This window comes from Xenopus laevis, chromosome 1L, assembly GCF_017654675.1.
Source record: "Xenopus laevis strain J_2021 chromosome 1L, Xenopus_laevis_v10.1, whole genome shotgun sequence".
Lineage (NCBI taxonomy): Eukaryota > Metazoa > Chordata > Amphibia > Anura > Pipidae > Xenopus > Xenopus laevis.
Window position 1 is genome coordinate 18,629,497 of NC_054371.1, and position 27,968 is coordinate 18,657,464.

The 27,968-nt window shown below is 38.7% G+C and overlaps 1 protein-coding gene across 1 annotated transcript; it reads left to right on the forward strand.

The window, feature by feature from the left end:
* The first annotated feature begins 1,845 nt into the window (after positions 1-1,845).
* On the forward strand, positions 1,846-27,483 carry cd8b.L (CD8beta receptor L homeolog). The gene is made up of 6 exons (XM_041587484.1): positions 1,846-2,074; positions 17,245-17,604; positions 19,387-19,473; positions 20,083-20,172; positions 21,300-21,336; positions 26,390-27,483. The coding sequence occupies exons 1-6, from the start codon at positions 1,996-1,998 to the stop codon at positions 26,400-26,402; spliced, it is 666 nt and encodes a 221-aa protein (XP_041443418.1). The 5' UTR covers positions 1,846-1,995; the 3' UTR covers positions 26,403-27,483.
* Positions 27,484-27,968: the final 485 nt, after the last annotated feature.

The window sequence follows — 27,968 nt, forward strand, 5'->3', positions numbered from 1 at the left end:
GATTTTAATCCATCGATCGAACGATTTTCCTTTGATCAGAAATTGCTTAGAAAGCTTATGGGGAAGGTCCCCATAGGCTAACATTGGTGCTCCGTAGGTTTTAGGTGGCGAAGTAGGTAGTCAAAGTTTTTTTTAAAGAGACAGTACTTCGACTATCGGATGGTCGAATAGTCGAAACGATTTTTAGTTCGAATCGTTCGATTTGAAGTCGAAGTCGTAGTCGAAGGTCGAAGTAGCCAAAAGTTTTTTTCATTCTAATCCTTCACTCGAGCTTAATAAATGTGCCCCTTAATGTCAGGCCTCTTAGATCAGGGGTTTCCAGCTCAGTTAGTTGACATATGAGATGAATTTATCATGATGATGATATCAGCAGTGATGGGCGAATTTGTCCCGTTTCGCCTCGAAATTTGTGACGACATTTCACATGCATGAAAGTCAATGGGCGTCCGTCGGAAATGAAACTCAATGGGCGGCCGTCGGAAATTCGCTGCATCGCTACATATTAAATTGCAAAACTCAGTCATTACCCTTAGAAAATCCATATTTACAAACTGGGCCCAACAAACAGTGTGAAAACAGTGTGATCCCAACTAAGATATAATTAATCCTTATTGGAAGCAAAACCAGTCTATTCGGTTTATTTTTAATATTTACATGATTTTCTAATAGACTTAAGGTAGGAAGATCCAGGGGGACATTAGCAATGGGGATTGGCGCAGGGGAAATATAAAAAAATTATTGTATCTCCAGCACATCCCCAGTGTTTTTGAACCAATGTGGGTGTGGTTGGGGATCATGCCGCCCTAGACCCGGGCCTAGGTGGCCTTTCTACAAATTCGGGCCTGCTTCTGAATTAACAGAGCCATAAATCATAAAAATTGTTATACGCATGTCTTTATGGCTTTTTCTAACCTATTTCTTCATCACTTTTCCTTGTAGCTTTGTCAGGTTGAATTCGCAAACATAATGAATCTATTGGCCAGTTAGTTAATATGCACATTTGCTAAGAAAATATGAACAGTAACTTCTGAAAAAGCAGAAGAAATAGTGCCGTTAAAAAATAGTTTTATTTAAAGAAAAACAACCTCCAACAGAAGCGTTTCATGCCTTATAGGGCACTTAAAGAAGAAACAAACCCCTTATCAAAAAAAAAAACGCTACCTCACTACCCCACATAGACCCCCTCCCTCCTCCCCCCTGCCTAGCTGCTACCCCGGGCAAATGCCCCTAACTCTTTCACCGCAGCCATATTCCGGGTCTTCCGTAATCTGACAATGAGACCGGAGTGGCGGCGCATGCAAAATTGGAGCAATTTCCCGGTTCGTGACAACTGCACATGCGCCAGAATTGAAGGAAATTGCCGAAGCGCCGGAAGAAGACGCGAAGACCTGGAACTCCGATCCCTGAATCTGCATGGAGGGGTAAGTAAGATGTTTGGGGCATTTGCCAGGGTAGCAGCTGGGCGGGAGGGGGTTGGTTTTTTTTTTAATAAGGGGTTTGTTTCTCCTTTAATCATAGGCTCCTGCAGCTGTTGTTGCTAGTTGGATTTGCATCTTATTGACCTTCTCATCAGGGTCTTCTATATTCCCAGCCCTGCACCTAAGCGTATTATATGTAAAATATATGATTTTTATATTCATGGAGAACGGTAATAAGAATGAAGAAATGAAATGAGAGAAATCTTTGCTTTACAATGAATGCTTTTCATCTTAAAACACAGCTCCTGTATATAAATGTCCTTGCTATATGGACCGTATCTGTCTCTTTAAGGATGCGGAGACTTAGTAAAGAATGTGCTGCGGTTTTGAACAGAGAAACCAGGAAGCTTATTGATTGGTTGGGGAATTACATTTAGAGTTCTAGGACTTCACTCTATGCTAAAGGTGGTCAAGCCCTGTGATTGGTGGAGCTGCAGGTCATGTGCCGTCTGTCTTGATAGTGAAAGCTTTGCCTCTTTTACAGTGTGACAGGTGCAGGCACCTTTAAAGTGCAAAGATGAAGCACCCAAGTGACATGTCACCCCACAGCTGCTGCTTCCTCCTCCTCATCATCATCATCTCTTTCTGGGGCACAGGTAAGTGAATGTGTGACACAGTAATCCAGGGCATATTCTCTAGAGAGATACACACATTGGCATTTGAGTGTTATTTTTATATATATAATATTTCCAAATATTTAGCTTAACGGCAGAGCTAGGAACACCACAAATGATGTCCGTCGTCAGAATTCTAGTTGAATAGAGTGAAAATTGGTTTAACTGTTCTTCTACATCATTGGGATTCTAAGTTTATTTAAGACCTCTGGATTTATATTTATAATATATATATACGCCACCTGTTAGAGACAAGATGGATGCCTGACCCGTGACCTCCATATTGAAATCTTTTATGCATAATAATTGCATTAACATGGCTAATGTTGCCGCCAATAAGCTCGGCTTCATCTCTACATTGTACATTTGTAACTTTATATTATTTGGATCTGGGGAGATCAACACACTCTTACAGGCCAGGGCAGCATGAAGAAAGTATTAACAGGGATGGTTACATAAAAATAATGATGGATTTAGCAGTACAGGTATGGGATCTGTTATCTGGAAACCCGTTATCCAGAAAGCTCTGAATTACGGAAAGGCTGTCTCCCATAGACTCCATTTTATCCAAAAACCCAAATTGTTGAAAACGATTTTCCTTTTTCTCTGTAATAATAAAACAGTAGCTTGTACTTGATCCCAACTAAGATATAATTAATCCTTATTGGAAGCAAAACCAGCCTATTGGGTTTATTTCATGTTTAGTTGATTTTCTAGGTATGAAGATCCAAATTACAGAAAGATCTGTTGTCCGGAAAACCCCAGGTCTTCAGCATTCTGGATAACAAGTCCCGTACTACCTGTACTTGTATCTCTATACTAGCCAAAAAAATCATCACAATTTGTATGCGCTGTTGCACAGGAATTGCTGATCATTTGGGCTTTTCTGGGGCCTCGCTTTATGTATGTTTATCGTTCATGGTTTTTGAGAAAAAAAATCTATGTATCATTTTCCTTTGTGATATACTGGCATCAGATCTAGCCAGGATCTTTCTCAAAGTGTCTGGGGATTTTTGAGCGTCAAAAATACATGAATACGTTATCGGCATAGATTTGATTTTTAACATATTATCACATTTATCTGGGATGGTTTGGCAGATATTGTGCAGCCAATTTTTTTCTTTCTCAAGGGGAGAAACCATGTCCGATTGTTATTATGATTAAAAGAAGATTTGAAAAATTATAAATCAAAATATTTCTGTTTATAAATCAGACTGTATGTGAGATCTATAATAACTTTCGTAACAGCACAAGTTCCTTGTTACAAAATTCACGGGATCCCAAAGCGACTGCTGAAATCAACACAGCGGCTCAGTATTTCACTCTGATCTGAAAAATTTGCTTTTAAACCAAATAAAACATGGTTTTAATCCTATAATCACATTGTAACATAGCCGGGCCTACTCTGTACTGACTGGAAAGTTTATTTGAGGCTGTAGATTTGCCACCATGTCTATACGTATAGTCACTTATTTCATTTTTTATTTAATTGAATTATTTATTAAAGACATCGCTGTTTTTTATGATTCTGATGAAATACAGTTTTGCTTTTTGTTTTTTAAAGCTTTGCTTTTTGTTTTTTTAAAGCACCATCAGAAACAAATTAGTACCGGCAAGAGATTTATTTATCTGTATCTTTTCTGTGGTTCTATCCCTTAATTGAAACAGACTAACATAACACTGAAGGATATTATTATTGTAATTAGCATGTCCTTTACACACCCAATCATAGTCGTGTAGATACAGTATATCTATTAAAACTTTAAATGAAATGCAAAATGGGCACCAGAGCTGAACTGATATAGGAATTAGCTAAACAGTGTTTGGAGATAGTAAGAAATTGCAGAAAAACAGAGAATCCCCCGAAGAGATGTAAACAGACAGTAGAATTCATGTTTGCAGATGACAGTGAGTGGGGCCCACAGTTTGAAGTGCTGATTAATGTCTAGACCAACATTGTTTAATGACCTCAATATTGTGCTCTTCTTGGCAATCTATAGAGGAAATTGCCAATTATCACCCATTAATTCCTCATGTATAATAATATGGCAGTTTATAGATAACGTCAGATGTTGGTACAAAGCACACCAAGTATATATAAATATATTATAATAATAATAGCAATTATAAAAGTGGTGCAACGTATTTTAGACCTAATGGCAGGCTTCTACTCCCTTAAGAAGGAATCCGTTTGATATATATGATACGGCAATTAAATCACCTCCATCTTTCTGAGAAGTAGATTCCAACAGGCAGCTTCTCAGTTGGCCTCTAAATTCTACCAACCTACTAATAACGACCTTGGCTTTTCTTGCCTCGTTTCTCTCAGGTTTCCCTGTATCTAGGGCCACCTTTACAGCAGATGGGGCATTTTCCTTGGATTCAAACATTAACGATGAAGGTTAGGCCTATAATGAGTCCATGTTATTGCACGGTTCATAAACTGTTTCATACCTTTAGCCCTCCAAATGTTGCAGGGGAATGAAGGGTACATGCGGGTAAAAAGAGACAACTGAAAAATTGGCAAAACAGCAAAAATTTGGTCACCACACAACTTTTTTTTTTTATGCAGTGACTTTTATTGCACAATACATTGGAGTCTATGGGCATTTCTTTTTTTGCAGAAAAACCTGACAACGAATTAAGGAAAAGCAGGCCTGCACTTTCCTAACAAAGACCCCCATTATTTATGGGGTTGAAATGCGTTGGGTATTATGTAAAGATTTTTTGGTTTATATAATATTTTGAGTGCCACGCTTTTCCTTATTTATTTGATACTAGGAGATCTTAAGCTGGCCATAGATGTTGAGATTTTTAAAAGATCAGATCCACGATCTTCTCAGAACGATCGTACGAATTTACCATCAACTAAAAAGACCAATTTGGCAGGAAAACAAAGGGGAGCTGCCTGCTTGGCCCTGCAAACATAGATAGATTGCACTGGGACCAACAAAGGTTTTTTGACCTGGCCGATCAATTTCCTGACAGATGTCGGCCGAAAAATCATAAGATGTACGATCGTTCGAATCCCACTAACCGCACGATAATTTCGAAGGATCGGTCGGGCTTCCCTAAAATCGGTCGTTCGGGAAGAAGAATCGTCGCGTCTATGGGGAGCTTTACAAGTGGCCCCTTTAGACAGCACCATGACTATTATTGTCGCGTTGTATTGAGCTGTGCACCACCACTTATTATACCACTAAAGACAACTAGTCTGCACACATTATGGACCTACCAGACCTACATTGGCTTGTGTATTTGCTTTAAAACATTACAATATCCATTAAGACAAGCTGATAAATCAATCTAATGGCTAATGACTGGGTATAGGTACATCTATACCATTGGCTTCACAGTAGTTTTATTGGCTCCACAATTTGCCTATGACTTGGCTGTTGGACTGAATGATCTTCATTAACTAGCTCTAGACTAGAGATTCATTGTGTGCCTCTTAACTACAGTCAAATCCTATGTATTGACAGCAGAGACACCAATAAATCTTGTTGCAAACATTAGATTGTAAGCTCTAATGAGCAAGCCCCTTCTTATCTGCTGTAGCTGTATGTTTTGTGTATATGGAATATGTTTAATGCTTTATAAATGCTCCAAAATAAAAATTATATTCTATGGGGCAGGTAGTAGTATATTCAGGTTTAGTGCTTCATATGCACTTACTTATCGGCTATGAGACATTTAAGGTTATTGTGGATTGTGTCCTCATGAAATAAAAACACTGATACCTGCCTTATTGTGTTCCACAGGGATTGTCTTCACCTGAATTATTACAGCCGAATACTATTAGCAGAGCTACGGGCAAATAATATGTTTGATTTAAAGGTGCATTAGACACAGTCATCTTTCCGCAGTCATAAATGTTTCAGTTTAGATTCTGACAATATCCAGTGATCTCCATGCACTATAAACAGTGTCTACTTTTTTTTCAAACTGTCACATTTACTACTGATTCTGACAGTTTCATCTTTATTATTAATATTATTTTACTTATATAACAAGAATCCATAGTACCCTGGAGCCGTGCCCTAGAGCTCCCTGTGTTGCAAAGAGCAAATACATACATACATACATGTCGGGGCAGATTTACTAAGCTCGAGTGAATAGTTTGAATGCAAAAATATTCGAATTTCAAAGTATTTTTTGGATATTTCGACCATCGAATTGGTCAAATTCGATCGAATTCGAATGATTCAAAGGAAAAATCGTACGACTATTCGACCATTCAATAATCGAAGTACTGTCTCTTTAAAAAAAACTTCGACTTCATACTTCGCCATTAAAGCTACCGAAGTGCAATGTTAGCCTATGGGGACCTTCCAGAGCACTTTTCTACGTTTTTTTTTGATAGAATAAAAATCATTTGATCGATCGCTTAAAATTGTTCTAATCATTAGATTCGAAGGATTTCATCGTTTTTATTCGATCTTTTGCGCTAAATCCTTTGAATTCGATATTCGAAGGATTTTACTTCGAGGGTCGAATTCGAGGGTTTTTTAACCCTCGAAATTCGACCCTTGATAAATCTGCCCCGTAGTAATTGCCAGCACCTGTAATTCTTTATATCATCCCCATTGGCTGCAGCTGCCAAACAAGGTGCTTTGTTGACACTTATGCCCTTTAGATGACAGACAGTCAAGTGTGTAGCACCATTGTTCCTAGGTACTAAACCCTACATTGTAAGATGTTTTTAAGGAATATAGGTAGTGGACGCATTATCAGGAAACCCTTTATCCAGAAAGCTCCAAATTACAAGAAGGCGGTCTCCCATAGGCTCCATTTTTAGCAAATAATTAAATTTTTTAAGTATGAATTCCTTTTTTTTTGTAATAATGAAACATTACCTTATACTTGATTATTACTGAGAAAAAACACATAATTTTTTAAAATCTGAATGATTTGATTAAAATAGATGGCCTTCCCATAATTAGAAGCTTTCTGTATAGTGGGGTTTCCGGATAATGATCAATAAACTCAGAAATGACCATTCTGTTCATGACTTGCAACAGGTATTGTACAAGGTAGAGAAAATACTCCACTCCCGAGCTTTAACTTCGGCTACATTATTGGCATGAATGGACAGTGACAGATCAACTACAGATGTATATTTTATCCAGTCTTATTACGTACGGATAGATCAAAGTCTCTCTAGACATCTGCTTCAAATGTATCACCATGTCGCTCCATTTAAAAAGATCATTATCACACGTTTTCTACAATCTAGTTAAATGTATTCTTTTTAAAGATCTAGATCATAAAAACCCAGAATTGATATAACCGTGCTCTTCTGAGCACTTTTGCAATATACATTCATTTTATATTTTATAAGTGATTTCTGAGATGTTAGACTGCTAATAGTATCCGCAGCTCTCTTTCAAAATGTCATACTTTGAGGGTGTTATTTATTAAACCTCAAATTTTTTTGGGGCAAAACTCAAGATTTTTTATACCCCAATGCTGCAAACAGCCTGAATCAGAAAATCGGCCATCTCAGACTTGTCAAGGTCCTTTATAAGTCAACGGGAGAGGCACCTTTACCAAACTGAACTTATCCTGGTCTTTGGTGGGTTTAGCCCAAAATTCAAATTGTTGGGGGTTTTCTGGCACAAACTGTGAAAAAAGTAGCTTTTTGGAAGAAAAGCTCGGAAAAATTATATGTTTCGGATTTTCCCTCAATTTGTCAATTTTTTTTTACCGATCCAATTAAATTGAGTTAGTTAGGCAAAATCGGGCATGGGAGTTTGGTCAGGTTATTTTTATTGGGACTATGGATGCACCGACTCCACTATTTTGGATTCGGCCGAACCCCCGAATCCTTCTCGAAAGATTCGGCCGAATACCGAACCAACCCCTAATTTGCATATGCTAATTAGGGGTGGGAAGGGGAAAACATTTTTTACTTCTTTATTTTGTGACAAAAAGTCAGGCAATTTCCTTCTCCGACCCTAATTTGCATATGCAAATTAGGATTCAGATTCGGTTTGGCTGGACAGAGGGATTTGGCCAAATCTGAATCCTGCTGAAAAAGGCTGAATCCCGAACCAAATCCTGGATTCGGTGCATCCCTAATTGGGACAATGAGATAAATTCAGATTTTAGTAAATAACCCCCTTAATGTAGAAGATAGGAGTTCAATCCTGGCAAGACATCCCTGATAAAGGTCAAACGATTGACTGAAATGTTGTACGTCTGCTCCAAATAGATTGATCATGCATGCTGCCGCCATGTTATAATCATTCTGTGTTGAGCAAAGGTCCAGCTCTGATATGCAACGTAGTGGCAAATAAGATGAATTGCAGTGAATACATGGGTTTGGCCTACATGTATGGAACCAGCAATGATTCAATCAAACCTATTCCAGAATTGTTTCTTTATTGTAAGCACAATCACTCTATGAAATCCCCTACCAAGAGAAGTAGGAGTGAGCAAGTGCTCACCAGTAGCAACGGTCAGGTGTTGCAATCAGCTACCATTTTGGGTTCTGGAAGTATTTTTGGGGTACTTTTTTATAAAAAAAAATCAGGCAGCCAAATGAATTAAGGGAATAGTTTTTTCTAAATAAAGTCTTCATTTCATTGTGAAGGTTAGATGCTGTGCAAAACAATTTTTCAGAAAAGTTTTTCAACTGTGGTACAGGTATGGGACCTGTTATCCAGAATGCTCGGGACCTGCTGTTTTCCAGATAATGGATCTTTCATTAATTTGAATCTTCATACCTAAAGTCTACTAGAAAATCATGTAATCAGTGATCCCCAACCAGTACCTTGTGAGCAACATGTTGCTCTCCAACCCCTTGGATGTTGTTCTAAGGGTCCTCAAAGCAGGTGTTTATTTTTTAATTCCAGGCTTGAAAGCAAGTTAAAATTGCATAAAAACTAAGTATAGTGCCAAGGAGAGCCTCCTAAAGGCTGCCAGACAACATAGGGGCTACCAAATAGCCAACCATAGCCCTTATTTGGCACCAAATGGACTTTTTTCATGCTTGTGTTGCTCTCCAACTCTTTTTACATTTGAATGTGGATCATGGTTTAAAAAGATTGGGGACCTTAAATAAACCCAATAGGCTGGTTTTGCCTCCAATAAGGATTAATTATATCTTAGTTGGGATCAAGTACAAGTTACTGTTTTATTATTACACAGAAAAAAGGGAAATCATTTTTAAAAATCTGGATTATTTGATTAAAATGGAATCTATGGGAAACAGCCTTCCCGTAATTCTGAGCTTTCTGAATAACGGGTTTCTGGATAACGGATCCCGTACCTGTACAAGACAGCATCAGCTGAAACTGGAGGAAAGACGTTTTCACCATTAGCATAGGAAGAGTTTTTTGACAGTAAAAAGTCTGCTTATGGGATTCATAGTGTTGCAAGGATTCTTTTTTTGGGGTTCAAACACAGAAAGGGGCGACTTTCTAGGGAAAGAATGTTTCTGATGGTCAAATAAAAACATTTTACTTGTTTTCTGTTTGCTGTCCTATGCATCAGTATATAGAGCATTCTGCCCATTTGAGGATTATTAAGGTTTTTTTGCAAAGTCTGATGTTTTTATTTTTCCACACTCACTGTGAGACAATAGAAATATTTCTGGAAGGGATTTGGAAACCTTAAGGCAAGACTGTGTTATGTCAGACTTGTACCCAAAAACCTCACTCATAGTGAAATTAATACTCCATTACGATCCCCATAAAGATACTACGATAAAAAATCAATTGATACTGTTCATGTTACAAGCTGCAAAAGCTAAAACAAATGGAATGACGGGTATGCTTCCACAATTCAAGACTGGATTTTCCTTATGGAAGATACTCGGAAAATGGAAGAAATAACTGCAGTGATTCGTCACAAAAATTCCAAGTACTGGCTGACCTGGGCTCCGTGGGTAGAATATCTTGAGTTAAAAAAGTGATAGATTCCAAATTTGTGCTAGTTGAGAGAAATGTAGATAAGCTGCGGCCAAAAAACAAAAATTTTGATATCTACTAAGACATTTTAGTATTAGTAGTTGAAACCATATTATACTCTCTTTATTTTTCTTTGTTTTATTTTTATATGCTTACATTTAAAGCTGTATGTGAAATATACATGGAAGGAGAATGACGTGCTGTACAAATTTCCCCCTCCCTCCCTTTGTTTAGTTTTCTCTGTATCCCTTTGAAAAATTTGTATAAATAAAAAATGTATATAAAAAAAAAACACTCATTTGTAGTAAATAGTGGTGGCTGGGTTTAAAAGTACAACCTTTATATTTGGAGAAAAGTTATTCTGGGACCAAATACATGACCACGAGGAAGAAATATGCTTCAGAGAATCTAGTCTATTTACTAAACTACTGCAGCGTAATATACATCAAATTATCAGCGGGTAATGTAATGATATTACTCTAGACATGGATCCAGTGCAAGGCAAGCAAAAATTGCAGCAGGTCCCTTATCAGTTTATTCTCAAACTGAGTAAATCAATTTTATACCGATTCCCAAATAGCCTTAAGCGATTTCTGTGGAATAAATGCAAGTGGCTATTTAATCACTATTGCACTCTACTCTTACAATGAAGCATTTCTTCTATGATTAACCCACCAAAAATCACGCAATCCTTGAAGGAGAAGTTCAACAACCTGTTTTCACAATAAGGAAAACGCTTTTATGTTGATGGTGGAATATCTTTCTAGTCTAAGGGCATATCTTATTCTCACCTGCAATGTTCTACAAAGGTTCATTAGACAAATGTTAGGGAGTTATTTACTAAAATCGCAATTTATAATAGTAATAAAAAAACCACAACCAAACTCCCATGCCCAATTTGACCTTATTTACTAATTAAAAAAACTTGAATAAATCAGATCAAGAAAAAACCTGATAAAATCGAGAGAAAACACTTTTTTGGGGGACTTTTTTCCCCAATTCGGTTTTGCCCGAAAACCCTGATTTCCGGGCTAAACCCAGCACAAACTATAACTTCAAATGGAGATTGGTGCCTCTCCCATTGACTTATACAGGACCTCGACAGGTCTGAGATGGCGTATTTTCGGATTCTGCCTTTTTGCAGCATCAGGGTGTAATAAATCTAAAAAAAATTTGAGTTTTTGCCCCAAAAAGCCAGACCAGATAAATTCGAGGTTTAGTAAATAACCCCCTTAATGTTGGCCTTGCATACATGTGTAAACAATGATTCTGTTCTCTTAAAGAAACTCTATCTAATAATATGGAAACCATCTCCAATGTATTTCCTTGCAAAGTAGATCACTGTTCCATAGTCACTTCCCGTACTATATATTTCTTATAAATGGCTGCCCACTAATGATATAAATGTTGGTAGAATCAGATTTTAGTTAGAGTGCAGAAATATGGGTCAATTTTTATTGTCGATCTTGTTGCTAAGTTTGTACTTTTCGAACAAGAAAAGGGTGCAAAATTGCAAACAATATGCACAAATTTTGTGCAAATTATGCATCATTAATTAATTAAATTAAGTTTAGCGTTATTTATAAATACGGCCATTTTACTTTCTAATTCTTGTTTTTATAACAATTGACCCCTGTGATACCCCTCTTAAAATTCAAATGCCAAGTTTGTGGTCTTCCCCCTTTACCTGTCGATCTTTCTAGACCGTGCCTCAGCATGTGTTCTACGCCGATTCACTAACTTCGAGTGAAGGATTCGAAGTAAAAAAACTTCGAATTTCGAAGTGTTTTTTGGGCTACTTCGACCATCGAATGGGCTACTACGACCTTCGACTACGACTTTGAATCAAACTATTCGAACTAAAAATCGTTCGACCATTCGATAGTCGAAGTACTGTCTCTTTAAGAAAAAACTTCGACACCCTAGTTCGCCATCTAAAAGCTATCAAACTCAATGTTAGCCTCTGGGTAAGGTCCCCATAGGCTTTCCTAAGTTTTTTTGATCGAAGGATATTCCTTCGATCATTGGATTTAAATCCTTCGAATCGTTCGATTCCAAGGATTTTATCGTTCGATCGAATGAATAATCCTTCAATCGTTCGATCTCACTATTTACGCTAAAATCCTTCGACTTTGATATTCGAAGTCGAAGGATTTTAATTCCCAGTCGAATATCGAGGGTTAATTAACCCTCGATATTCGACCCTTGGTGAATCGGCCCCTATATGATTAGTTCATTGGTGTAACAGATATAAGGGCTTGAGCTCCCATCTTGGAAATCTCCATTTCTTCCCTTTTTCCCATTCTATGCTTTACTTTCCTGGAAAGCTGTAAAAATTGAAAAGTTGCAAAAATTCTAAATGAAGAAAAAATTCAAATGCCCAGTTTGAATCTATTCGGATTATATCGCACCATGTGCTGTGCTAGGTATCAGTAAATAAGGCCCATTGCTTTCTAGTAAATATAAAACTTTGATCTGAAAATGGATTCCTTCTTCATTTAAACGCTGATTGATATATTTTATTGCCAAAAAACAGACAATATGCCAAAACAATTCTTGAAAATAATTTACCGGAGCAGAATAAACAGAAACAATTTTATAAATCCCGCAGGTAGGAAAATTCCTTTGTTTTTTATGGTTTTATTAGGTATTTTTAAGAAGCTCATTAGGGACTGATTTATTTCTCTAACCCTCCCATGCAGTTCTGCTCTCAGTAATAAATAACTATATTCATGTTATGGCTGTTTTTTTTTACCAGACCCTTTAAAAGTAGATGAAGTCCCTATGAGTTCAATTTAGTGCCAAACCAACACTTGGGGGTAACTCTGAATGCAAAAATCACAAATAATTTGTTTGTTTGTTTTTATAAAATCGGACCTTTAAGAAATCACAAATTTTTCTTTATTTATTAAACCCAGAGGATGGAAAAGTCCGAATCAGAAAATCCGGCATCTCAGACCCGTCAAGGTTGCATATAAGTCAATGGGAGAAGTCCCAATGATTTTTTTGATGTGCTATGGGTTTCGTGCAATACCCTGAAGTTTTCAGAGTTTTTGGCAGAAAACTGAGTTTTGGGGTGAAAAATCCGAAAAAATCTTGAACATTTTTTCCCGCAAAGCAAATTTTCGGGAAAATGTAATAATAAATAATCGCAAAAAACCAGAGCGGATTTCATCTTTATAGCAGAAAATAGAGATAAATTCAGACTTTTAACTAATATCTGAATTTCTATTTTTTCAAAAATAAAACTCTTTCTCTAAAAATTCATGGTTTTTTTTTAAAACGCAAGAACATTTTTGATTTATTAAATGTAAACTTTAGTAAGTAAAAGCAGTCTAGGTCCTATAGAAGTCAATGGGAGCTGTGCTCATCCTATTGTCTTTTTTTTAGTCATTCAACAGTTTTCTGATTTTTACGCTAGTAATTGTCCTACATACTCACATTTTTGGAGGTTTTCGTATTTATTAGCTCATCATATTTTTTTGATGTTTGTGCTCTTTATATTTGGATCTTTTAATAAACTACAAGGCATTCGTGATTTTATAGAAATAGAGTTTATTCGAGGTTTCAACAACCTAAAAAAACACTAAAATGTTGTTAAATAGACCTCCCAAACTTCAGTTTGAACTGCTAAAAGCTCTGTTTAGTGAAATTTACTAAAAACAAATATCTGTTGAACTGGAAAATCCCTAAATTCTCTTTAATAAGGTATAAACACTACTGTTAAACACAATCAAGATTGTTTTTTCGACCGCTGGCATATTTACTGTAAAAAAAAATATTTAAAAAAAACTTGATTGCTGGAAATAATCCACCTATTAACTTCTATAGAAGCTTAACAGGTTTTTAGTTACCAAATTATAAATTCAATTTTTTTTGAAAATTAGAATTTGCAATTATTTTTTTCACTGGGATTTTCTGGAATCTCAGAAAAAAACTCGATTTTGAATTTCAATAAATCTGGCCGATAGAGAATATGCAGACTCCTTGCACTTGTGGGACAAAAAAGGCTTCCCCCTTTTGTTCAGCACATCGTGTTCTTTTGCTCATTTTGGTGTCATTTATAAATAACAAGGTATCGGGGCTTTCCCGGAATTCTCCTGTTGATGTTTCTTATTCAGCCAGAATCACCGAGATGTGTCATTTCAATGAACTTCAGGGTTCCATGTGTCAGTCTAAGCCCAACTCAACTGCACTGATCTGGGTATGACATGATTTAGCTAAACCTACACTTGTGTATCAACGGTGAAAACATGGCTGAGTAATACTCTTATAGATTCCCCCACAGCCAGTGAATAAACTCTGACTTTCCTTGCAGCCTCTCTTATTTTTTCATTTACGTAAGAAAAACATGTTTTTGATAAATATGCTTAAACATATTGTTCCATGAGTAAATAACTAATATGGCTAAGCTTATTTTCCTTTGGTTTCATATTAATTCAGTAATGTTTTCATTTATACAATATACTAGCATTATATGCTGTTTGTCCTTCAGCACAACCTTCCCAATCACCTCATTTCTAGTCAGAGTATCACTCAGTAAAGAACTACATCATGATATCTTGTGTGAACAATAAAGAAAGTTAGCAGCACAGGTTCGGCATTTGATATACCTTGTTCCACATCTCCCACTTTCTCTACGTTGTTCCAGATCTCTCACCTTCTCTACCTGGTTCCAAATCTGCAATCTTCTCTTCCTTTCCACACCTCCCATCTTCTCTACCTTGTTCCACATCTTCCATCTTCTCTACCTTGTTCCATATCTCCCATCTTCTCTACCTTTTTCCACATCTCCCATCTTCTTTACCTTGTTCCGCATCTCCCATCTTCTCGACCTTGTTCCACATTTCCCATCTTCTCAACCTTGTTCCACATCATCCACCTTCTCTACCTTGTTCCACATCTCCCATCTACTCTACCTTGTTAAACATCTCCCATCTTCTCTACCTTGTTCCACATCTCCCAACTTCTCTACTTTATTCCACATTTCCCATCTAGTCTACCTTATTCAACATCTCCCATCTTCTCTACCTTGTTCCACAGCTCTCATCTTCTCTACCTTGTTCCTCATCTCCTATCCTCTATACCTTGTTCCACATCTCCCATCTTCTTTATCTTGTTCCACAGCTCCCATCTTCTCTACCTTGTTCCACATCCCCCAACCTCTCTACCTTGTTCCACTGGTGATGCAGTCCTGTTTGTATAGAGTTTTACTATGTATCCTGTGCTTGAATGGCTGCCCCCATGGATACACAGCAGATTGTTTATATAAACTATAGTAGTACGTATCTGTTATCTACTGTGTATCCTGTTCTAGAATGGCTGCCCATGGCTACAAAGAAGAATTTCTCTGGCACTCAAAGGTTCATTCAAGCAGGTACAAGCCCTTGCTAAGTTTAATTTGCGAAGGTGCAACGTTTCGGGGTAAACCCCTTTATCAAGCATGGTAACCTTGTACTATGCCCCCATGGCTACACAGGAGCTTGTTTATATAAACTATAGTAGTACTTATCTGTTATCTACTGTGTATCCTGTGCTTGAATGGCTGCCCCATGGCTACACAGCAGCTTGTTTATATAAACTATAGTAGTACTTATCTGTTATCTACTGTGTATCCTGTGCTTGAATGGCTGCCCCCATGGCTACACAGCAGCTTGTTTCTATAAACTATAGTAGTACTTATCTGTTATCTACTGTGTATCCTGTGCTTGAATGGCTGCCCCCATGGCTACACAGCAGCTTGTTTCTATAAACTATAGTAGTACTTATCTGTTATCTACTGTGTATCCTGTGCTTGAATGGCTGCCCCCATAGCTACACAGCAGCTTGTTTATATAAACTATAGTAGTACTTATCTGTTATCTACTGTGTATCCTGTGCTTGAATGGCTGCCCCATGGCTACACAGCAGCTTGTTTATATAAACTATAGTAGTACTTATCTGTTATCTACTGTGTATCCTGTGCTTGAATGGCTGCCCCCATGGCTACACAGCAGCTTGTTTCTATAAACTATAGTAGTACTTATCTGTTATCTACTGTGTATCCTGTGCTTGAATGGCTGCCCCCATAGCTACACAGCAGCTTGTTTATATAAACTATAGTAGTACTTATCTGTTATCTACTGTGTATCCTGTGCTTGAATGGCTGCCCCATGGCTACACAGCAGCTTGTTTATATAAACTATAGTAGTACTTATCTGTTATCTACTGTGTATCCTGTGCTTGAATGGCTGCCCCCATGGCTACACAGCAGCTTGTTTATATAAACTATAGTAGTACTTATCTGTTATCTACTGTGTATCCTGTGCTTGAATGGCTGCCCCCATGGCTACACAGCAGCTTGTTTCTATAAACTATAGTAGTACTTATCTGTTATCTACTGTGTATCCTGTGCTTGAATGGCTGCCCCCATAGCTACACAGCAGCTTGTTTATATAAACTATAGTAGTACTTATCTGTTATCTACTGTGTATCCTGTGCTTGAATGGCTGCCCCATGGCTACACAGCAGCTTGTTTATATAAACTATAGTAGTGTTTCTGAAGAATTGTACCAGTGCAAGGCAGCATGACATTATATTGTCATTCCTTTAAAACATTTTTATTTTTTTGGTGTTACTGTTCGTTTAATGGATTGGATCAATATAAAAGACACATCAAATCATGGCAGTTACACTGTAATTAAGGAGCATTCAATATCAACCCAGTTTCTGCAAGTCCCTGTAAACAATAGGGAATGCATGCTAGTTCCACTGCCACTCACACTCATATAGAGAAGCTTAACCTAAGCACTTGGGTCCCAACACAAAAAAAATCCCTGTTCTAATCTCAATGGATTAACCCATGTGTTTTAGAAAGTTCTCCCAGTGAATGAAGAATGAAGTTTATTTTAGGAATTCCTTATATATTTATTCATAGAGGTCAATCCCACCCTTAAGTGCCTCTTCTCCAATGTAGACAATCCCATAATGGTCAGCCTATTATTATTATTGTTATTATTATTATTAACAAGTATTTTTAGAGCGCCAACATATTGCGCAGCCTAGCATAATAACTAAGATTCTCCATGCTCTGGCCTCAGTTGTTACTGAGGAACAGTCCAATATACAAGGTTTGCTAATCTGGAGGGGCCCTTCCACTTATTTTTTTATTCCTGTGAGGCAGAGTAAAAGAAAGCAAGTTTATGTCTACAGATATGCAAACCATCCTATAATGACTCATTTTTGGGTTTTTTTTGGCAGGAGTTCAGTCCTTTTCCTTAGTACAAACGTCAAAGTCACCACTTGTACTGCTCAAAGAAAACACAGAAATGTTCTGCACCATGAAAAATCAGAATATTGACCAGATAGGAGTTTACTGGTATAAACAGACGTCCGCGACTGCAGACAAGCTGGAGTTTGTTGTTTTCTCACATATTCTAAACAAGATCAGATATGGCTCCCTCTTCTCCTCAGAACGTATCTCGGTGGCCAGGGAAAACTTTCGGAACACGTTTACCCTGAAGATAAAAAATCTAGAGTTTTCCGATAGTGGAGTCTATTACTGCATGGTGGAGAATGCGGGAAAAGTAGCATTTGGGAATGGAACCTCCCTGCAAGTCGGTAAGATATGGAGGTGTCTCTTTTAGTAAAAAAAATCTAATGGTAACCTAAAAAACTATTTCTGAATTCTCCATTCTGTAACACACTAGGGGGGGGAATTCACAAAAGTGTCGGTAAAATAAGTAACCCAGAAGTGGCGGTCGACAAATTTGTAAAATTTCGTACGGACGGCAAATTCACAAAGGCAGTTGTTACCGTCTCGTAAGTCCGACAATTTTCTAAAATGACGTACAGCTTTTCGTCGGACAGACGATATTTTACTGAGCGGTTTCAAAATACAATTTGACCAACATTTTCATTTTGGAGAGCCTAATGTGTCGTAAAAATTGAGTTTACAAGCAATTCATAAAAATTTTGCGAAAACTGGCGATGAAAAAACCACGCCCACTTTTAACGACACTATTTCAAAAGTGTCGTACACGTCTGAAAATTGGCGGGTAAATGCTCTTGTGAAGTTGTCGGCTGTTACTGCGTCACTTTCTACGACATTCTAGACATTCTTTAGTTCCCGACACTTTTGTGAATTCCTTAACTTAAAGGTGAACTACTCCTTTAATGTAAGAATCGCTCATTTATTTACAGTAAGCAAATCGCCACTGTGATCCATAGCAACAAGGTTTGATCTGTCAGCGTTGTGTAGAATAACACAAACTTATTACTAATATTGACTGTTTTAGTAGTGTCAAGAAGTAAGTCTTTGTTTATCATAAAAAAGGACATTTAGTGGTACTAAACTTGTACGGACTTCAATTTTGCACCTAAAGTGGAATATTCTATAGGTAAATCCCACCCACTTGGCATAACTGCTGATCTAATATCAAAAGCCTGATGTTTTTACCCTTACTGTAGCTTATTAGTGTGGTGCAGAAAAAGTTCTCTGATCAAATAACAAAAAAAGAGAAGGAAAAAGAAGTGACCCGTGTGACTGCACTCTCCCATCCATCACATCCAACACCTCACTGACTGTGATTAGTTAATAAAACTTTTAATGAATTATTAAAATCCAATGTCCAGTGCGCATCAATTGTATTAAAAATAAACAGGAGGCAGTGGGTTTGTCGTTTGCATGTACAATTGAGATGCGATCAAATGACCAGATATGTTATGTTGCAAACTGCGGAACAATGCGGTAATAATTGACGAGCCTGATAGAGTCACCCATTCAGTTACACTGTGAGCCCCCCTTCACCCACATAGAGTCTCCTCCCATCCGGCGATTCAGTCGAAGGTCAATATTAAAGCGTACCAATGACCCACTGTCCGTAACTAAACTACCTGCTGTACTTAGACACAGATCACGGGCAATACTAACTTCACGGATCGCGAGGGGACTCTCTGTGGGTTGGTGATTTTTAAAGGCACCGCTAACCCTCTCTTAACCTCGGATCCACAGTAATCACCAACCCCTTCACTCACATAGAGTCCCCTCCCGATCCGTGAAATGAGTATTGCCCCATGATCTGTGTTTAAGTATGGCACCCTGCCTGTCCAGAGCTAAAAATTTCGCCTGACGCGTATTTCGCCTGACGCGTATTTCGCCTGCCACTTGCGGGCTTTGTCAAAGTTCTCTGATCAGCACAAAGAAAATGGAAAATTAAAAAATGTATGAATGGATCATTTCCCGAAAAGTAATATATACACAAAGCTTGCTCCATGGCTAGTAGCCCATAAACTTGCATCCAAACCACAGATCAGTGAATCCTGTCTGCTGATTGGTTGCTACAAGTCAGTAGACCCAGAGCCAACTCTGGTGTTACATTCTGCATATTTTCTTTTCCATAGTGGAGACGTTGCCCACTACAGCAGCGCCAACGACAACAACAAAGAGAAAACCTTGTAAATGTAAAAAGCCGCAGACTCCCAGTCCAGGTATGTTTTTACCCTCATCTTGCTGACCCACTTTATTATACCCGGAGGATGGAAAAAGTCAGAATCTGAAAATTCAGCTGAGGTTGCATAGAAGTCAATGGGAGAGGTCTGAATTGGGTGTCCTGCAATAATCCGAAGATTTTGTGGTTTTCAGGAAAAAATCTGAAAAAATCTGAGTTTTCGGGTGGAATTTTCACGGGTTTTTTTTTTTGAGTTTTTTTCCCATACACAAAATTTTTGGGAAAATGTATTAATAAATAAGGGGGAAAAACCTGTGCAGATTTGGTCAGAGTAGTTTACAGTAAAAACTCAGATCATTTCAGATTTTGATAAATAACCCCCCTAATGTCCTCATCTTGCACATTGTGAATGATCAGATCAGGCCAGTCCTGCATATAAAGTGAGGTGCACTTCTTTGAGCTTCAGTCTAGAAGAGCAAAAAGCGGTGCCTTAGTGCACAACACACAAGTCAAAGTGCAAAGAATAAAGAAGAGGGCACTTTGCATGCATTTTTTGGACTTCAGATCTTGACCAAGATCTCCATTTTAATCTCCCGACTGTTTAGCAGGAGAACCCGTATGACATTATCCCTATATCATTCCTATATAGTTATCTGCAGTGCTGTGGTCTGGGCTCCACTTGCTGGATTTGCTCTTATTCTTGTGATAGTCTTGGGCGTCACTGTCTCCTATACAAAGCGTAAGTATTATTTTCCTCTCCTCTCTTCCAATTCTTCATAGTTCCATATAGTGTCTGGTTTCTTTGTAGTAAGCCATTTTGCTACACCTACAGTATATACACTACAGGTATGGGACCTGTTATCCAGAATGCTCGGGACCTGGGGTTTTCCAGATAAGGGGCCTTTCCATAATATGGATCTCCGAAAAAATAATTTAAACATCAATTTACCCAATAGGATTGTTTTGCTTCCAATAAGGATTACTTGTATCATAGTTGGGATCAAGTACAAGCTACTGTTTTATTATTAATGAGAAAAAGGAAATCATGTTTAAAATTGTGAATTATTTGTTTAAAATGGAGTCTATGGGAGATGACCATCCCATAATTTGGAGCTTTCTGGATAATGGGTTTCCGGATAACAGATCCTATACCTGTATATATTTCCTTGAAGTAGAATGACCCAATAAGCTTGACATTTATTGGTGTGCCATCTTTAAGATTTTGGCAATTTAATTTTGCACTAGAAGTTAATAGCTCTTGGCTCACAACTACCTTACAGCCAATCAGAACACACTGCATACGCAGCAGACTTTGGGACAGGTAGGATATATGAGCAGCGGATGATTATATTGATCACCAAATGCAGACATCAGCCATATATCTACCAACGTTCCCTTTTTGAAATTGATATATTGGTAACTCACATATACGACCAGATCACACACTCAACTCAATGCAAGTCCTTACTTCATACACTGCTATATAACACTACTACCTAAATAGCGGCAGTTTGGAACTATACAAACACTGTCTGACCATTGAACTACTGGATCCACAAACGTGGCGAGGCCTTTGCCTACACTAGGGCTGTCTAGCTCTAGACCCTTAGGGTTGGATGTGGCCATCAAAGAGCTTCTTGTAGCTGCGGCACCACTTTATTACAATCTAAAATAGTGGATCATTTAAAAGAATCCTAAAGCATACAAAGCTCCCAGCACAGCTATTGCCCTGCAGTATTTTAACACACTTGTGTCCTTTGTTGTTGCTTATTTCTTTATTCCACCCATTGCTGCGTAATGAATAATATTCTTAAACTGTCTCAAGAGTAGAATAAACCTGATATAAGGTTTTGCTTTGTTCAACAGGAATCTACAGAAGAACCCAGCAGTTCTACAGGAAGCAGTGAGTGTGTTTATTGTTTACTCATGTTTGTGGCATCTTGGGCCCATCAGATAATGGCTGCTGTAGCCACATCACACACATGCAGCAGTGGCTGATAACAGTTCATCATGATTGCAGCTTTATGTGATGATTTAGATCAGGTCTCCGCTTCGGAGCTTTTCCACATTTTCTCTAAAGATAAGATTCAAAGTAAAAGTAAAAGGGTTCCCCAAGGCTCATGTATCACCCACTATAATCTGCTTGCTGACTCAACTGGAGGGTTGCCACCCAGCTGGTATTTCCAGCCAAAACACCAGCAAGGCTGAGTCTGGTATTACTATAGCTGCCGGTAAATCTGTAATAACCACCCCCACCCCTGTCTAGCAGTCCCAGTCCCTATACTTACCAAATCCCCAGCCAATTCCACACTCCGTGTCAGGCTGCAGCCCCTCTACATTGTGGCTCCACCTACGTCATGCACAACCCCGCCCCTTCCACATCACAACCCGCCCCTTTATGGACACACCCCCAGTCAGGTCAGAGTTCCCCCTTGGATTTCAATGTGGAAGGACAATGAAATCAAAATAAATAAAGATCTCAAAAGAGAGTAGCGGTGGCTAAACTAGAAGTGAATTGGCCCCAAAGCAAAATAATTAAATGCCCCCTTAGTGCACCATTGGGCCCCCATAGCTCCTGTATAGGTCTGTCTCATTGTTGGTTCCACCTTGGAAAGAATGGCAATATTCACAAATATTCTTATCATTTTTCATACCTTGATTTGTCTTGCTGTTGTTGTTTCCTGCAGGAAGACCTCAATCTAAAGGAAAAAATCAAGAAACACTATATAAATTAGGGAATGTCCTTAAACTACAACCAGTAAAAAAATAGTTTCTCAGGGTCTGCAGGATAGTGGGGGTTTCATTCCAAGATACCAACAGATGCAGCTGCATATTCCTAATCTATATAATGTAACTATATAAAGTGCTACATAAGGTTGCCACCTTTTCTGCCGGTGGGAACCGGGCAGGGGTGGGGCAGTGATGTGGGGTGGGGCCGCGATGCGACAGGGGCGGGCCGTGACATCAGGAGGCGTGGCTATGGTGCGGCGATCGCAGTTGGTCGATCAATGTGTCAATCATTTCAACCGGGCAGGACGTTTTGACCCAGGGAGCAATTAAAATTACCGGGGTGTCCAGGTCAAAATCGGACAGGTGGCAACCCTAGTGCTACACAATAGTGTTACTATACCATAGCCCTGGGCACATGAGCACTAAGGGGTGCAAAACTGGCCCTATTCACATAACTGGCACCTGGGGCAGTAGTCTGTGCAGGTTATTTTGGATTAAAACTCCGGTGAAAAGTTTAGGGCCTGGCACCCCCTTGTTACTCAGCACCTGCACCTCATGCAGCTCTGCATTGAGAACAAGGTGCAGCTGTTTCTTGTATTTATAGGGCGTAGCCTGTGGGGCAGCTTGTCACATGCACAAAATTAGGCAAATACATTGCAAATAAGCCCTAATGTGTGTTTTTTAAATATTTTTCACAATTTACTCATTTCTACCATAACTAACTAAACCTATATATATATATATAACACACTAAAATGCAAAAATGCAGCTCATCCCTTTTATTGGGTGCATGTAGGTGTGGCTTGTATCACATACTAAACACATAACCCCAGCACTCCATTATATAGCCTAAAAAAAAACTTAATTTTGCCCATCTTGAAGGGAACATTTAGTAAAAAGAGACACTTTTGGTTTCAAAGTTTGTATAAAGTATGTGTGACGTGCCCCATCAAGGCAGTGTCCATGCGTCAGTCCTAACTAAGTGACAAAAAGAATATTTTCTTTGTGGGAGAAAGACCATACCTGCTTTTCTCTTTATTTGGCATTATCTCTTTCAAATCCACCATTACGCAGGGGTCGGGAGAGTAGGCATTGAGCAGAGAGCCACCTCCCTCAAATACACAAAAACACTAAAATGGACCACTAAAATTAGAAGAGATCATGCCGATGCTCCTATCAGCAGAAAACGGCACCAGCCCGGGGTTATTCCAGTGATCACCATGGAGCGATCCTCTTTGAAATTTGAAGAAAGAAGAAGCCAGAAAAGTTTCGCTCTGTGGTGCTCACTGGTATAACCCTGGGCCGTTTAGTTTTCTGCTGATAGGAGCACCGGCCCGGGGTTTCAGGTAAGTCAATACAATCACTTGGGGGTGCCTTTCCTTCTCCTTTAAAACAGTAAAACGGACTTCTGTGCTTATATCCTTTCAGTACTTGAAAAAAAAACTTACTTTAACACATTTCCCTGATTTAATATTTTCCCGGATTTTACATAATTTTTTCCTGGTCCCCTGAAAAAAGTAAAATTAGATCAGACTGCCGCTCCACCGGCCCCTACTGCGCCGCTGCATGTGTGTGTGCTTGTGTGCAGGCGTGCATGTGCACTACGTTTTTTGGATGGTTGTGGCAATAAGAAGCCAGTGCAAATCTGGGCCGGTGGGTTTTTTCCCAGTGCCCCGTCGGGCCAGTCCGACCCTGTATAATCACCTTCCCTAACCAGCCTGGATTCTAATTACATTACATCTTCCAATACTTTGTATATCCCTGATTAGTTCAGCAGGCAGGACCAGATATAAGGGTAGCAGAGGCATGTGGGGGGCTAGGAATATACCTTTTAAGGTGGCCATACAAGGGCAGATTAAATCTGCAGATATCGGTCCTTTAGATCAATTCGGCCCATTTATGGGGCTTCCGACGGGTCTGCCCGATCGATATCTGCACACGATATCGATCGGGAAGGTTTAATTTTTCAAGCGATTGACCCGTTGGAGCCCATTGCTTCTCATTGTAATCCGATCATTCGGCCCTAGGGCCAAACATTCGGAATATAGCTCTGCATTGTGGGCATATCGGGGATCGCAAAACGAGCGGATCTTCTAGTGTGCCCAGCTTTACTCTAGCCTTGCTCTTCATTTGATTGGTTAGCAGCAGGCACAGCAGCAAACAAAGAAATAGGAGAGGTGGCCACAGACGTGTGATTATGGAGATTTGCCAAATGGGGGGCTGTGATGATGGGGAGAGGCTCTCAAGCATGTGGGGGGGCATTTAGATGCCAGGGGCTTGCCTTGGGCACCTATATGCATTGGCTGTGCAAATTACGCCCCTTATTTAACACCAGACAATGGCTGCTATAGAATTGAGCCTCGACTACAGTACAAAATAGTGTTTGCCTTTGTGCATTATACTGGGGTGCCCCATCCTAGAGTCCCACACATGCACCTACCCCTACTGTCTAATAATCATATATTATAACTATGATGTATATTGTTTTGCTAGGATGTATTATTATTATTATTCCACAAAGTAATACCAAGAACTACATGCCTTCTATCCACCCCAAGCTCCTTTCTGTCACACAGACGAGGCAGAAGTAAAGTGTAAGCACATATAACACGGGTCCCTGTCATGTCTGTACGACTCTCCTTGGGAGGTGCCTCCTTGTTACCCACAATAAGAAGCAAAGGAACAGACCACAATACACAACTCTGAGCTGCAGTAGAAAGTGGAGCACACGTGTGGTGCCACAATATGGAGCAACAGCCGCCACTTGTGTCTTTATGATTTCTAAGAAGTCTCGCCAGGTTGAGATCTGAAGTATTTAGTGTAATAATCAAAAGGGTAAATGTGATACAAACCTTTAACTACACTGTTCTGTCATGTGCCTGTCCCCTCAGTGAATTTATTATGGGCTTAGTGGTTTCTCACAAAAAGCACAACACAAGACAAAATGGCACTTGGAGTAAGTCACTACGAAACTTTCTATTCCCCCTGCTGAAACTTAAAGGGGCTGTAACTTCCACTATTTATTCCTGATTCTCACTGGGCCGTATTAATATATAGAGACTTTAGGCTTTAAGGGTGTGTCTCTTGGGTGCCTATATAATTATTTTATATTTACAATATATATATATATATATATATATATATATATATATATAGATATAGATATAGATATAGATATAGATATAGATATAGATATAGATATAGATATATATATATATATATATATAGACACACACACACACACACAGATATGGGAACCATTATTCAGAAACCTTTTATCCAGAAAGCTCAGGATTACGGAAAGGATGTCTCCCATAGACATTTTAGTCAATTAATCAACATTTTTAAAAATGATTTCCTTTTTCTGTGTAATAATAAAACAGTGCCTTGTACTTGATCCCAACTAACATATAATTAATCCTTATTGGAAGCAAAACCAGCCTATTGGGTTTATTTATGGTTTTCTAGTACACTTAAGGTATGAAGATCTAAATTATGGAAAGATCAGCTATCCAGAAAACGCAAGGTCCCGAGCATTCTGGATAACAGGTTGTACACCTGTATATATATATACAGGTTTGGGAACCCGTTATCCAGATAGCTCCGAATTACGGAAAGGCTGTCTCCCATATACTCCATTATAATCAAATAATCCAACTTTTAAAAAATGATTTCCTTTTTCTCTGTAATAATAAAACAGTAGCTTTTACTTGATCCCAACTACTTTTTTTTACTACTTTTTAGTACTCCTATTCATAGTCCAGTCTCTTATTCTTATTGGTTGCTAAAGTATTATGGACCCTAGTAACCAGTTCAAACTACAAACTGGAGAGCTGCTGGACAAAAAGCTAAAAACCACAAATAATGAAAAATGAAACCCAAAAATGCAAATTGTCACAGAATATCTCTCTCTACATCACTAAAAGTGAACTCAGAGTTAAACATTTAAAGGAACAGTACACCCTCTTGTCCGACATGAGTGCATTTGTACTATTTTTTCCTCATAAGAAACTTCAATCAACAAATATATATTTCCTATTAAATAGGAATTAAGGGATATCCCCATGGCTTGCATATACATATCCTTCTTTTCTGTATTTCAGGTTATAGGACCTCCTATGACTTCCAATACACCTGTAACACACAGTACAGCAAATATACTTGATGTACATTGATCATCAGGAACCCAAATGATACTTACCTTTTATTTGTCTTTTTATTCCCAGCCCACTGAATTAGGAAGAACTCCCCCATGAGCCCTGCTAGAGACTCGGGATTCCACTCCAAATTTATGGACAGACAGAGATCTAAGGATTGTTGAGCTGCAGCATCACTGAATGGCTTCTAACTACTGGCCAGTGGCTAGGATAAATGGCACCCATGGCAACCGGATGACTCCTTAAACTAAAAAGCCGCAGAACAAAATGATCATTTGAAAACAACAAAACCAAAGACTAAAGATATCGCTGGTCTAGATACAAAGAAGGCTCTGACTGTCATTGGCTGTTACATGAAGAGATGAAGCTGCCAGTTGCAAACACCAGCTCTTCAGAATTTAAATGCATAAATGTCAGCTTAGGGCTGTTAAGGACTTGATCATGAATTCACGCATGGAATGGAGCTTTTGTTGTAAAAAGAAGCCCTACTTAGCTTAAGCAGTAATGTAATGTAATAAAAGGTGCCTCAATTACAAAGTGTGGGACAGGGTGCAAACTGTAAAAAACGGTTAAAAACACAGTATTTTTCACACTTTTGCACCCTGCTCCCATCCTTGTGCAATAGATTGTATATATATATATACGGCACCTAGGTGTCTCCAATCCTGCCCCCTGAAATTTCTTCTCAATTAGAGGCACAAGGTAGGGGGTTTCAACAAGTCCCCAGGCACAAGTGTTTTCTAAATAAGCATAAGCAGGTACCCGTTACTGCTCTAGCACCTGCATCTGTAAATAAGGCACACTAAGCTTGTCCAGGTCATAACAACAAGCCAGAGCTGAGCAGCCAGTGTTACTCGTTGGTTGTCTATAATGGTGGTACAGTATGAAATGGATTTGGAGAAAGTAGAGGAGTAGGAGTTGCAAAAGACTGTAGAACTGAAAAACAAGACTTCTGGAATGGCTGCTTCTGCTTCTTACAAGTCTTCAGTAAAAGCAAATCAAAGTTTCCAACGTTTAATTTATAAGAAATGTTCTGCAGTGACCAGAATAATCTACATTGCACTGTTTATTGCACATAACAGTAACAGGTGCAAAGCTTGTGCCAGGTCTAGTAACCCATAGCAACCAGTCAGCAGTAGGTCTGCTTAAAGGGATACTGTCATGGGGGAAAAAAATGTTTTCAAAATGAATCAGTTAATAGTGCTGCTCCAGCAGAATTCTGCACTGAATCCATTTCTCAAAAGAGCAAACAGATTTTTTTATATTAAATTTTGAAATCTGACATGGGGCTAGACATATTGTCAATTTCCCAGCTGCCCCATGTCATGTGACTTGTGCTCTGATAAACTTCAATCACTCTTTACTGCTGTACTGCAAGTTGGAGTGATATCACCACCTCCCTTCCCCCCCCCCCAGCAGCCAAACAAAAGAACAATGGGAAGATAACCAGATAGCAGCTCCCTAACACAAGATAACAGCTACCTGGTAGATCTAAGAACAACACTCAATAGTAAAAACCCATGTCCCACTGAGACACATTCAGTTACATTGAGAAGGAAAAACAGCAGCCTGCCAGAAAGCATTTCTCTCCTAACGTACAGCACAAGTCACATGACCAGGGGCAGCTGGGAAACTGACAATATGTCTA